The sequence below is a fragment of the Leuresthes tenuis genome, unplaced genomic scaffold (genome assembly GCF_036924035.1).
Source record: "Leuresthes tenuis unplaced genomic scaffold, fLeuTen1.0.hap1 SCAF_5, whole genome shotgun sequence".
In the NCBI taxonomy this organism is placed as follows: domain Eukaryota; kingdom Metazoa; phylum Chordata; class Actinopteri; order Atheriniformes; family Atherinopsidae; genus Leuresthes; species Leuresthes tenuis.
The window spans coordinates 11,287,825-11,301,314 of NW_027325359.1; the positions used below are offsets into that span (position 1 = coordinate 11,287,825).

Genomic DNA, 13,490 nt, shown 5'->3' on the forward strand with positions numbered 1-13,490 from the left:
TATCCTTCCCTGGATAGCAGATGCAAACTCAAAGAAACACCTGAAAGAAGAGGAACAGTATTTCCTATGGACACATTTAAATACAGATTAGTTAGTACTTAAACAGCTTAATTCAAAACTATTTGGTTCTTAAAGCAATATACTTTGAAGACATACCTTGCACAAATGCACAAGATAACTCTGTATAATAAAGGATATACAGTAAGACAGGTAGACAGAGGCCTTAACAAGTGGCACTAAAGAAGACTTATTTTAATTATATGAATGAAGATTTATTAGGACTCACAGGAAGGATTTGACATCCAGGCCACGATTCTTGATCTGGTCCATCATGTAATCCCAGCTGCCGGGATTGGCACGCGAGCGCCCTCCTGCTCCACCTCCCCTATAGCGAGAGGCACCTGCTCCTGCTGGGCTGCCCCGTGCACCCCGGGGACCACCTCGTGTACCTGCACCCCCACCCTCACCACTGCTGCCACCTCCCTCTCCTCTCCCAGCACCCCCACCTCCCGCAGGCTGTCCAGGTGCAGTGTGTAATTGTCCCAAGCTCTGGGATGTGGTGGGGGGGTGGCAGAGACCAGGGCCTGATGGGTGGATGAGAGGCTGTTGAAGACTCTGCTGGCGCAGCAGCGTCCGGGGTCGGGCCGGGCCAGAGGGTATGTGCTCCAGAGTGGAGGCATAGGATAAGACTGGTTCCCCAAAACTGGGAGGGCAGAGGAGCAGGGAGGAAAGAGAGCGTGTAGAAGGCCACGGCCGGCAGACAATTGGATTATGAGGAGGAGCAAAGGAGTCAGAGGTAGAAGAGGAGGAAGGAGGAATAGAAGAAGAGCCGTGGCAAGAGGGGTTGAGTTGGTCAGTAGTTTTGAGGTCAATGGATGAGGTGAAGAGAGGTAAAGAATCATCAGAGATCAAACAAGGTGGCACAGGGCAGTAGGAAGACACAGGCGAAGAAGTCAAGTTGACATCAGGATAGAAACAGGAAAGTTCATCCAAACAGGAAGTTGAAGATTGTGGGATGGGGGAAGAAGTGGGGATGACGGTATTTAAGGGCAAAGTGGACGAAGAGGCAGAAGGAGGAGTGTTGGGAGGTTGAGACAGGAGGAGGAGGAGAGAGAAAGAAAGCAATGTGAGGCAACAGCAGTAACAGCAGTAACAGAAATAGCAGTACAAGGTGCAGCCTGAGTGATGATCGCTGTGTGCTGTGTTCTGCTCGTGGGGCTGCGTGGAGCAGCAGTGTGTAGACTGTGAGCTGGTCTTGTGCGTCTGCGTCAGGCGGGAGTGCCCTTTGCGTGACTGCGCGGTTTGAGCGTGCTGTTTGCATGCAGGTGTGTTTCGCAGTGGCAGCGGTCGGATGTTCACTGTCCGTACGGGCGTGGAGCGGTTCTGTGCCACGTGACCGCGGCGAGGCGTATGGGTCGTGGTTTTGCTGCTTCCGGGCCTCCCTGATGAGGGTTTTTTGGTCTGATGAGAGATCCCCATTTCCTCTACTCGCCAGTCAACATTTCCATCTCTGACAGTCTCTCCTCTTTTCTCTCAAAGTATTTTTCGTCTTTTAAATACATGCTGAGCCTCCAGAGACATCGCAACAGCCAACCAAGTTCTACAGGATGACTCCCTCCCTCTGTCAGGCTCCCATTTTCCACTCCTCCCCTTCATAAATGCTGTTTAATTGGCTAATTGCCTTTCCTAAAATGTCACAACTACATGAAGCCGTGTGACAGATCCTAAAATGCTCACAATTCAACATTTGCTTACAGATACATCATTTCTGTGTTTCGTAGACTCTAGAGTGCCTCTTATCATCTCTTTTTCTATGTTCTTCTTCTCACTAAATATATCCTTCTCTCTTAGATCACTGTGTAACCCAGACTACCAGAATTAGGTCATGAGCGAGCTATTCACATCAGTTAGGTGCAGTTTACACCACTATGCATTACCTCATCTAACACAATTTTGCATGAGGCTTTTAGTGTGATATCCGTCATATTTCACAATCACAAATAAAAGGACAAAAAAGTAGCGATGGAAGGTTTTGTAGGACTAAACCAGTTTATAGGACAGACATAAAAAAGCAAAAGTGAGTGGAATAGCTTTACATGGTAACACAAAAGATGAAGAGAGTGACAGGAACGATAAGAGCAGAGGGTGACGATGGAGGAGAGACAGAAAATGGGGTGCGAGACACAAACACAAGAGACACAGACACTTATAGCAGCCCCAAAATAGAATCCAATTATAGACAGGGGCAAAAAGAAAGATGAGAGGAGGAGAGAAGGAGGGAGTGAGGTAGTGATGAGCATAAATGTGTTGTGGAGGAAGATATCACAGGCAAGAAGTGCCAATGGAAGGTGAAAAAAATCACAAAGAACCAACATTTAGTGAGTAATTTACAGCACACTGAATATAGACCCGACATCATGTCAGGCGTCATGGCTGTGGGATACATCAAGGCAAAGTTTAGTTTTAAACATAAATCTTCATTAAAAGATGGACTGGTGGCATCTGAGACTTTAGCTCCGTTAATTGATGAAAAATAGAGACTATTTTTTTGGTGTATTTATAAAGTTATTTTAGGCAATGCAATTCTCCGCATGAATAAATCATACTGCAGGTTCATACTGGAAGCTGCACCTTCCAGCTGGGCTGTCTGTGTCAGCTGAAGGTTTGAGTCAGTGTGGTACAGTTCATGTATCTATTGCTATCTTCTGCTGGTGAGAACTCACATTTCCCCAGAGCTAACACCTTGATCTGTGCCAGCACGCTCACCTTCTCACCTAAACTGTGATCGTCTCCCTGCTGAACTTGGCTTGTCTATCCGCATTTTTATTCAGAACAGATTCATTCATGTAAGCACTGCTGCTTCGCTGCTGTTGAGGGAAAAACTTGTAAGAAAAGCAAAGTGTCTGTTTTGCTGAAATGTTTGCTTCTTTTCAGTCTCCGGTTCTGAACTCACTTGCTGGGTCTCAATGCTCCAGACTGCATGTGGCCCTGGACGGTCTGCCACCTCCCGACCTTCACTCCCTCCGTCACCATGCTCTTCACGCTGTCACTGCGATAAGGACCCCCCCCAGCATCCCCATGCCCAGTTGCTGCCCCCTTCTGACTCCCTGACACTGCCCCACTAAGGGAAAGAGACAGGGTACAGAGATCCCAGAGGAGACAGAGGGTACAGAGGAGGGAGAATAACGACAGGCAGAGGAGAAAAAGACCAAAGAGAGTGAGAAAGACACACAGGAAAATTGATTGAGCAACCACAAGGCAAAGGAGGTGAGACAGATCAGTAGAGTGCGTGAAGGGGCAGGCCTAGTTTTCCAGGCCAAATGAGGGGCAGGTGGATGAAAGAAGTCTGGACTCCAGTGTGAAGGAAGATGGAGGTGGGAAGAGGAAGGCAGGGAGAAGAGGTAGGATACGAATTTAGAAGGAGCCTGTGGGGGGTGGAAAACCAGCAACAAGTTCCTCCTTTGGGTCTGGAGGACTATTATTTTGACGACAGGTCATTTAGTTCTTATTTTGTCATTCATTAATGCATTTATGCCTTGGGATTTGCTCCTAAAACTGACAAGGAAATTTCTTGTAGAAGCTAAGAGCACTGGGAGTGCCTCATGAGCAAGTGATGAACTTATGTCATATAATGCAAAAATTTTTTTTATTTTTTTTTAAATGTCTCTGTGACCGTTAAAAAACTGTAATTACTTATAATTAATCTATTTTGGACTTTGATCTGTAAAAGGAGTCTTTTGAAACATCTACTTGTCATTTTGACACCACTTACAGTCAATGACAGTAATCTGAAAGAGGTGACATAAAGGCACCACATTAGAGAGGAGAAAGTGTCATGAATGCAATATCACACTGGCCTCCAGAACAGGCACAAGGTACTGAATTAATCAATGCTCACATTAAAAGCAGTTGTCAACTCAGAATTCATCTCAAAACTGGCGCACTATCAAAATTAAAGAACATTAGTGCCCTCTGGTGACATGACTACATTTCATTAATATGCACGCCACCCCTGCTCCTGGAGACATAAAACATGAGGAACCTCAGACTTTGCCTACTGGTGTGCACGTGTGTGATCAGAGGGTACGAAACTTGCAACAGGGTCACCTTTCACATTTCACTTTGACCAGCTGAAATGACGCTGCCTGTGGACTCATCATCAATCATAACAGCAGGGATGACGCTGCCAGAGTGACAGTCAATGCAAGACTCATGAGCCTCATCTACCGAGCGAAGCACTGTACATTTTTTATTCTTTATCAAAGGTAGAAACGAATGAATGGTGCCACAAATCTTTAAAAGCATTCAAGATAATATAAAGATATTCAGGTTTGAGGATTGTTTCTAGCTGAGCTTCACTGAGAGCACAGATGATTTTCAAAAGAAATATGATGATTTGGTCAGTTTTTTCAGACTGATAAATTCTAAACTTTAATATATAATAAAATATATAAAAAGCATTAGAAGTGAAGATCAAATCCAAGAAAGCCTCTAACATGGAGACTGGCTAAATGAGGCCCAGTGTCATTACAGAGACTGAAAGCTGCTGATCTCAAGAGAATCTCAAAAAGGAAATTATTTCCCAGCTGTCTGTTGGCTTCAGCGACATATTATTGGTTGGAGTCAGGAGGTCGTCCCTGCCTCTCCTTGTGTGAAATATCATTATAATGTAGTTTTATTTTAATTGAAAGTCAGTACTCTTACTGGTTTAAACAAAAGTGATAAAGTAGATCATTTTGACATTTGTTCATTTATTCTTTTCCGTGTGAAGACAGGACCTGCTAGAAAACACATTAATGAGCAACAATTGACAACTTTGAGGGCTTTATAAAGAACAAACCTCTCAACAACAAAAAAGGGACTGAAGCTTGTATTCCTGAGATCAGCAGCCATCATTCCAAGGCAGAATTGTCATCCACTGCGTTTATAAGCACACCGTTGCCTTCTTTATCCAGGCAATCTAACACACAGTCTTCAGCAGCTAGGTCTAGTAAAGATGATCAGTTATTAGACACTTTATCAGATAGATGCCTGGTAGCAGGATGTCTAAGCTTTGAGTCCTCTCAGTGCCCAGAGAAAGATGGATATGACCTTGCTAGTGTTTTATTCTATCTCTTATTTCTTAGTGAATGAAAAAAGACTTTTATTGCAATAAGGAAAAACAATGTTATCCTGTCTCCCAAAATGAGAGACAGTAGATGCAGTTCAAGTGATTCAATGTTAGTACATTACATATTAGATATTATATTGATGGGAATCGGAGAGAAGCCACAGATGGATGTAAACTACAAGTGAGCACTGGTACCACACTGCAACCTGGTGTAACGGTCAACCCTCCACAATGAAAGCAGCAACAACAAGTGGCAGATTTCAGTTAACACAAGCAAAGGACGGGGATACACATAGATTATAGAAAAGGTAGGTTAAAGTATGCACATCTCTTTTGGAGATAACTATGAGGGTTGTCCGTCTCCATGGTCACCCCATGGGAGAAAGGTGAAAGGTTAGAAGTCAGGAGTTAGTGTGGAGCGGCAGGGCTGTAGGGAGTGAGGGGGCGTCTGAGCATGTGCTTCATTTAAAGGTGACACAGTATAAGAAAAGTATGTGGTACATACTTGCCTGGGGAAGATTATATAGCTGTGCTGCTTTGTCACTGCAGTAATAGTAAAATGACTTTCACTGGATGCTGAAATGTGCATGTGTGGCATTTCCTTCGCTCACATTTCCCAACCAGATTATGAGTAATCATTCGTAATCATTTGTGTCCTCGAGTGTGCCAACACTGGAGGGGTTATTATTGTTGTTACTATTGATGGTGGAAATTACATTATACAACAGAAACAGGTGCGCAAATGTACAGTTTGTTAGATTGCAACACTGTGACATTTTTGAAATAGGCTTTTTTAAAAAGCCTTTGGCTAAATATCTCCAGTTACCTGTGAGAGGATTCTGTCTTAAGGAATAGAGACGGGATCAAGACTCTTGAAACTAAGTCCACATCAACTGGTTCAATTTGATGGGTGTCTGGTGGTGGTGACTACAAAGCTAGGGAAGGGGAAGCTGTGAGGATGAAAGAGGGGAGACAGGGATGGGATGGGAGGGGAAGGAGAGGAAAGGAAAGGAAAGGAAAGGAAAGGGAAAGGAGGAAAATATGTAACAGAAGGGAAAGGGGGAGAGTGGCACTGCCCCTGCCTCGTTACAGCCCTGCTCAGGGGGAAGTCTCTTACCAAACTTGGACCAAGACTCACTTGAGCGTGAGGCGAGGATCTCCATATGGGGCATAGGGAGAAATGTTAAGTACGAACTCCTTGGGCGGATAGGAGCTCCACCTCTGCTGCACTGTGCTGCTGTCATTGTTATTCCAAAAGTCTCTGTCTAGATCACTGTGGCCAAAGAGAGAGACAGGTCAGAGCAACACAACTACGGACAGCCTTAGCACCAACCGAGCATTAGCAGCAGGCGCTCCTCCTCGAGGAGATGATGCTGGGCTTGGTTTGAGGACGATGGTTGTTCTTACAGCTGCATCAAAAGTGGGTTTGAAATAAAACAAGCCAAGTTCTAAGTTGTTTTTTTCTACCTGAAGTAGACAGGTCACTGAAGTGGTTTTATTTAAAAATAGAAACAGGGCAGCCTGAGGAGAAAAAGGCATTCACATGAGCTTTTTAGAAATTACTAGCGAAGACAAAGGGAGATAGAAAAAGAGATAGATTGCAAGAAATCATAGCCTTCTTCAAACATGCAGCATGTTATTACATTCGGTTCATCAAGAATGATACAACTCATGAAAGACAATTGACATTAAGAAGTCTGCAACCCATCCTTGGCGTGAGCGGTAAGGAAGCATGAACAAGAGACATAAGGCAGAGAGATAAAAACACAGATAGTCAAAGTAGATGAGGAAAACGGGTGAGCAGAATCACTAATGTCATACAAGTCACACAACAGTGGTCAGAGCTGTAACACAGAGACAGAGCAGGAGAGAAAGGCAATGCACAAAGAGAAGGAGGTTGAAGCTGAAATGACCAACAGAGCACACCAATGCTGCTGGAGCCAGTGAGAAAGAAAATGCAAAAATTAAGAGATCGGAGAACCCAAGTCAAAATATATCATGAGCAGAAGCCTATTATTTAGTGCTTAGAACCATCCATACATAAAAAGACACAAAGTGGAACATAGCTGAGGTAAAATCAGGCTATAGAAAAGAAATAGTAATAAGCAGGTTATAAGAGGAATACAATGATATACATAGCAATAAAAAGCCGACATTTTCTTGTGGTGACTTAAAGCCTTGCTTTATCTAAAAGACAAAATACCTTAATCTGATATTGAGCCCTGTAAGAAATCATCTCAAACATGCATAATTCAAGCATTTGACAATGAGTGCCCAAGTCTCCTTCTTTTTCTTTGAACCTGCAACATCTTAAGTAATGCAGAGACATTGAACTTAAAAGGATCTTACAATCCATAAGATAAGTGCAGGGGCAGCCTTGTCCAGCCAAAAGCTTCCCAGTTAAGATAATGCAGATTTAATCTAGACAGATTAAATCACTAACCTTTCGCTCTATTGTTTCCCACAACATGCTCTTGTAGAGATTGTGCTCTTCAAGATAAAACAACAGGTGCTCATATTGTGCATTGTTTGTGTCATGTACATCAACGGACTCAAAGCTGAACCAAATTGAGTTAATTATCACCAGGCTATTCTACCCCAACCAGTCACCAGGCACTTACTTGATGGCTTTCTTCTCCCCTCGCCCACGTGCAGAGTCTGGAGTGTCGGCTGTTTCCACTCCTGGCTTATTCCTCTTCCCCTGGAGCCAAGCGGAGGGAGGGGATGACAGAAAAAGCATAGAAACAAAAGGTTAGCTTAGATTTGTCCTTTGAAGCTGTGTTTTTGCTTTACTAATTTCAAGTGTAAATGCCTCTCCTATTATCTCAGGAACAGTGTGCCTTCAGTGCTCATGATACCCTGATTACACTAATCAAAGTCAAATCAAATCTGCTGTGAAGAGCCATTTCTGACTATGATTATCATTTACACCACCCTGAAATTTACATGGCAATTGCCTCTTTAAGGTAATCCGGTGGGTAGTGGAGAGAAGCCTCTGGAAAGTCCTGCCAATGCCTGATTTCAAATAGCTAGAGCATGACCTGCAGTAACCATGGAAATAATGGCAATTTAAAGGCCTCAAAAAGTAAGGACTGCTGTGTGCTTTCTTTTGGAAAAGCTCATTACAGTCAAAGGTGTTTCACATGTGTCACACCGAAGATAATCTCTATTGACACATTTGTACAAGTGGAACAGGTAGGGGATCAGTCTAAAACTGCCTTTTCACGCAAACACTATGAATGGGAGACTAAAAGTGATGCTCTGATACACACTGAGGATAGGTGAGGATTCCTCATCCCAGAAAAACAAACTTACGCACCCTAACCCTGATAGCATAGCTCAGCTTGCCTTGGATCTTAAGTTTGCTGAAGGTCAATTACCTCTTGTAAGCGTTTTTGCTAGTGGCTGAACATGCATCTCCAGCTTTAGGGGTTTCAGGTTCAATTATGTAGGAGCATGTCCATTTTCCCCGGCTCCTATGTTAATCATTTCAATATACTATCTAACTATGATGAAAAACAGTCTACCAGCCCACCCCTGACCCCCAAAAAATCAATGCTAAACCTAAATCGTGACCTAAATCCAGCCATTTCAAGTTCAAACAAATTCAGGCCAGTTTAACTGAAGTTATTTGGTGGTTATCTTCCAAGACAATAATAACGAATACAGTTTTAAAGTGTTTCCATGATGTGCTAGAGATGGAGAATTATGTGTCAGCAGAAGTTATGATTCAGCAAAAACATGGCAACACTTTTGTTTCCACTTTTCATGGCCATGGAAAGCTTTACCATTACTATACAAAGTGTTGCTCTTGGGTTACAATTATCCATCATTCAAATTGACAATGTGACCACAAACCCATTATGCAGAAAAAAAGAAGAGAGACAATCAGTCAGGGGTTATGTATGAGGTCCCTTTTACTGACTTAAATCTACATGAGCAATGAAATGCAGAAGCATGTGAAAATGCAAACTGTGCCACAAGCTACACATGTGTTGAGTTTCACAGCTGCACAAGCAAGCTGATATGGACTACAATCCGAACCTTATTGTGGCTTTGGATTCTGTTGGACCAGATACAGAGCTGAAATTGACAATAGCACTGCTGAGAAAAAATGATAAAGCCCATAGTAGCTCTGCTGATTATATCCACTACACACAAAGCCACTCATCTCTTGTATGATTAGCACAAATCTGAACTTGAAAGGTCAACAAATGAATAAACATTGACAGGATGACCAGTTAAACAGTTACATACAGGAGGGCTGTTGGTAATTTACACAGTGATGACAAGATTAACTGTCTCTTTATTACCTGACATACGCAGAAGTACCTCTGTGTGCTATCCAGAACTCATCTGTTTCCGAAGGGCTAAGAACATGCCGGCAGGTTCTCAGCCTGCATTATGAAGGCTATTTCTAATCTCTTATTGGAAGTACCAGATATTTATATGGCTTCTATTACTGCCTGACACAGATGGCTAGATTTATACATAAAGGCATTAAAACCACCTGATAATTTCTTACAACATTTCATGTTTATATTCTACAGTTATATCACTGAAGCTTCAAAACAGTGACATACCCATAAGGTAGATTTTACCCCATCAAAACAAAAGCAAATAAGCAAACCAAAACAAATATTCTTGCATGACAATTTCTTGGAAGGCAAACTATCAAAGAAAGCTCACATCATTCAAAGCAATGGCTCAATTTTGAGGAAAGTGGGAAGACCCAGAGGACGAGTGACAGTCCAGCAAAGAAAAAGGAGTGGGAGCTGAAAATGGAAATCAAATTGAGAAACAAAAAAGAACCTACTGGAAGGCACAAAAAAAAGACGGTGAAGAGCAGCTTGTGAAACAATGGGATGGGCGGGAGGGGCAGGCGCAAATGGTGAACTGAGTGAAACAATGAGTGACAGACAGTCCTGTGTGGATTGGATATGAAAACAAGGAGGAAGTCACACACTGTGCACTGAGACAGACATCTTCCTTTCCACACGCACACACACACATACACACAGCTTCAAAAACATCTGCTTTACATCATCCCTCCAGCTCATTCACAAGAATGGATAACACACACTCTACTTCTATCTTCAAGGGAGGTGTGGAGGCAGCAGAAATTCATAGTCATTAATATGACAAAGCTCTATCAACATGACACAGGAGACAATGAAGAAAATCAAGTCAATACCCAAATGTGGGTGAAAGGAAACCAACTGAAGAGTGTACAATCCACCCACGACTTTTTCAGTGATCACAGGAATTGGTGGTGTCTGGCTTTGAGCCATCTCTTCATAATAGTTCAGACTCATAAGATGAACAAGTAGAATAAGACATATCCAAATTTAATTTCAGAAGAAAATAACCCATTAATACTTTTAACAACAAACTGTAGCAGCGCGTGTTCTAAATCACACCAACATCCAAGTCAATAAAATCTGAAGTTTTCTTCTCTAAGACAGAGGCTAACCTTTTTGTATGCGCATCATACTTCCATTTATCTTTTTACGATACAGGAAACCAGGCAGGCACTCTACATTTACTCTGCAAATGAAACGTGATCTCAGAGAAGTCTTATTCAGGTGTCTTTTATTAGAGAATACAATATTACAGTAATCCTTCCTCAGGAGACCGTCTTCCTGAGAGGTTCTCCAAAATAACCAGTTTCAATTCGAGTGACAAAGGCCTCTAGCTGATGTATTAATCGTGACAAGTGCAGTGGAGGCAGTTGTACTATGAAAAAACACTGGAATTAATACGATGGGAAGTAGTTTGATTCCAACCAGAAGTCAACATTTTTATTGTAATTTCATCACCCTGAATGGTCTTTATCTTTCTTTTTTAGTTATAAAGTGAAGTCTGGGGCTATCATTCTTTTTGAAATCATATTTGTTCCAAATCCCTGCTCGAAGCAGGACATTTTCGCTGAGTTGAAAAAAGACAAGGAATAGTCCCATTGTCTGATTTGATTAAATTAAACTTTGACCTCAAGTTGGACAAGCTGCAGGCTGATGTACAGTAGTTTGTAGTGGTTTCCATTCTAATTGGGACAAGTTAAACATCATCATAATGAATCCATCCATCCATTTTCTATACCCGCTTAAACTGGACGGGTCGTAGGAAGGCTGGAGCCTATCACCGGGCAAGAGGTGGGGTACACCCTGGAAAAGTCACCAGTTCATCGCAAATTTTACTACCTACAGCAGTCCTTCCCTGTTCAAATCCCACCGCATGGCCTTAAATAATTTGATCAACTTTGTGGTAAGTTCTGCAGAAAAATACATACTCCAGACCTGCAAGAGGAGTCCTTGTCTAACTTGTTATTTTACAATTCTGCTTCCCTTCTTTGGCATAAGGCACAGTGGTCTTTGACCTTGAAGACAAGTCCAAACTTTTTATGTTTTGGAAGCAAATAGATAGCTTCAGGGGGTAAATCAGTCCCAGAGGGGGATTGAGGAAGAATTCTTAGAAATGGGAAAGAAGCTGTCAAGGGACCTGATTAAAAATTATAAAGAGTCTACTGTACCCAATCCTGGCTGCGTATAATCGGTTTGATTGACAGCTTAGTGTTGTATTGTTTTTTTTTATAATTTTAACTGTAGAAAAACTACTCTCTCTGACATCCCTTCCTGCCTCAGTCAATTCATTTTCTGGTGGTCTCTGCTTGAGGTTGCTTGACTCCAACAGTCAGATCCAAACCGCCCTTATTATGAGAAAGGAACTTCCAAGCAAAGAACCTCCGCTGGACAAATCTTTGCGGCACACTTCTCTTTGTCATCTGGCTGCCAGAGAGCAATTATTGTGTAGACTACTTCATACGATCACTTGAAATGTGGACGGTAAGACTCTTATATGTCAAGCGTTCAATGATGACTCCATTTCATAAAATAGCAGTGAACTACCTCATAAAACAAAAATAATTGAATGCTTTACTTTGTCAGAACATCAAGAAACAAGTGATGCTTTAGACCCTTAAGTGTTGAGGTCATCGCTGCTAGATGTTACTCTATTAGAAGAAGAATACACACACACATATATATATATATATATGTATATATACACTATTAATATGTATGTGTTGAGAAGAGTGAACTGAAATTGGCTGAAATTTTAGAAAGTGCAGGCCATCTGCTTTCAATACTTTAGCAATGATAAATGACCGATGAATCTGTACAGATCCAGATGTGTTCATGTGCTGATCTGATCATTTGTTCAGTTTGCAATGCGTGAATTAAACGGCATAGAAGGCTCCCTGAGGCTCCACACAGAGGAACCCAGATATTTTATTGTCTACTGCTGCAGATAAGTGAGAAAAGATGTGGTGTTGGACTGCCCGGGGTGATGCAGAGAGTTTTCTTGAAGAATCCCGACATGAGAGGAGAGACCGAGTTAAAAGAACCACTCTTTCTGTCTGAGTTGGCAGTGCCTGCCTTCCAACACCCAGCTGTGTTTGTTTGCTGTGAATTAGCAGGCAACAAGAGTCTACATGCTCGCTCAATATTACCCACGTCCCACCATAATTAGGAGGAGTGCACTATTAAAATAGTTGTCTGCTGACAAAGCATCAAGTAATCGTCTGTTTTTTGCACATTTCAAAATGTATTTTTATACACCTGTGTTCCACTGGTGTATTCTTTAGCATATAATTGCAGAGGCATAAAGTATATATAACACTAAAAACACTGCTAACACTATCATTTCACATGTCAGGTCAAGACTGCAGAGCCACATAATTTCCTGCTATTATAATTTCCCCAATGACAGTGGCAGTTCTTCCTTAACATTCTATAATTATTGATCCTCTCCCTCCTCTGATGGAGATAATTACTATAAACCACCAAACAATCCCTGTTAATCAAAGCAAATTTTGGAAGGAAAGCCCAGCAGAGACTGAGTCAGGCTGTGAATGTGGTCAGGTCCAATCTCAACCCCACTCACAACTATGTCATGGATCAAACAGCACAGGAGTAGGTGGATGGTTTCTGAGAGCCAAACAGACACTGCTGCTCAAACAGATGTTAGCTCTGCCACCTCTGATATCTGAAAATCTCTCCCACCACCTTCAACACAAGCCCCTGCTGACAGCCATCAGCCCCACTACACAGGAGCTCAATAATCGTATTATGGGAGCTTATTCTGTTATTATTTGTACTTGGTTTGTTGTCTCTAATGACAAAGGGGCCTCCACCAACGTAATCATAAACACAAAGAGACAAACCAAAAGGGATTTTTTTACCAGTACTGATGATTTAAAGAAGTAAATAACACAGTTTCTGGTAAAAAAAAAAAAAGAAAAAGAAAAAAAAAAAGAACACTCGCTAAGCAAATGTTTTAAATGAATTGATGCTGATGAATCTATAACCAGCAATGAAGCGAA

At 42.1% G+C, this 13,490-nt stretch overlaps 1 protein-coding gene across 2 annotated transcripts in view; it reads right to left on the minus strand.

The window, feature by feature from the left end:
* The window catches only part of syt7a (synaptotagmin VIIa), a 74,815-nt gene that overhangs the window by 28,286 nt on the left and 33,039 nt on the right, over window positions 1-13,490 (minus strand). Inside the window, exons 3-6 of one of the 2 annotated variants that reach the window (XM_072385977.1) lie at window positions 7,732-7,811; window positions 6,249-6,383; window positions 2,954-3,121; window positions 287-703 (exon numbers count right to left, since the gene is read on the minus strand). In XM_072385977.1, coding sequence (XP_072242078.1) covers window positions 287-703; window positions 2,954-3,121; window positions 6,249-6,383; window positions 7,732-7,811 — 800 coding nt within the window. The remainder of the gene's footprint in view (window positions 1-286; window positions 704-2,953; window positions 3,122-6,248; window positions 6,384-7,731; window positions 7,812-13,490) is intronic. The other variant, XM_072385979.1, reaches the window with a different exon arrangement.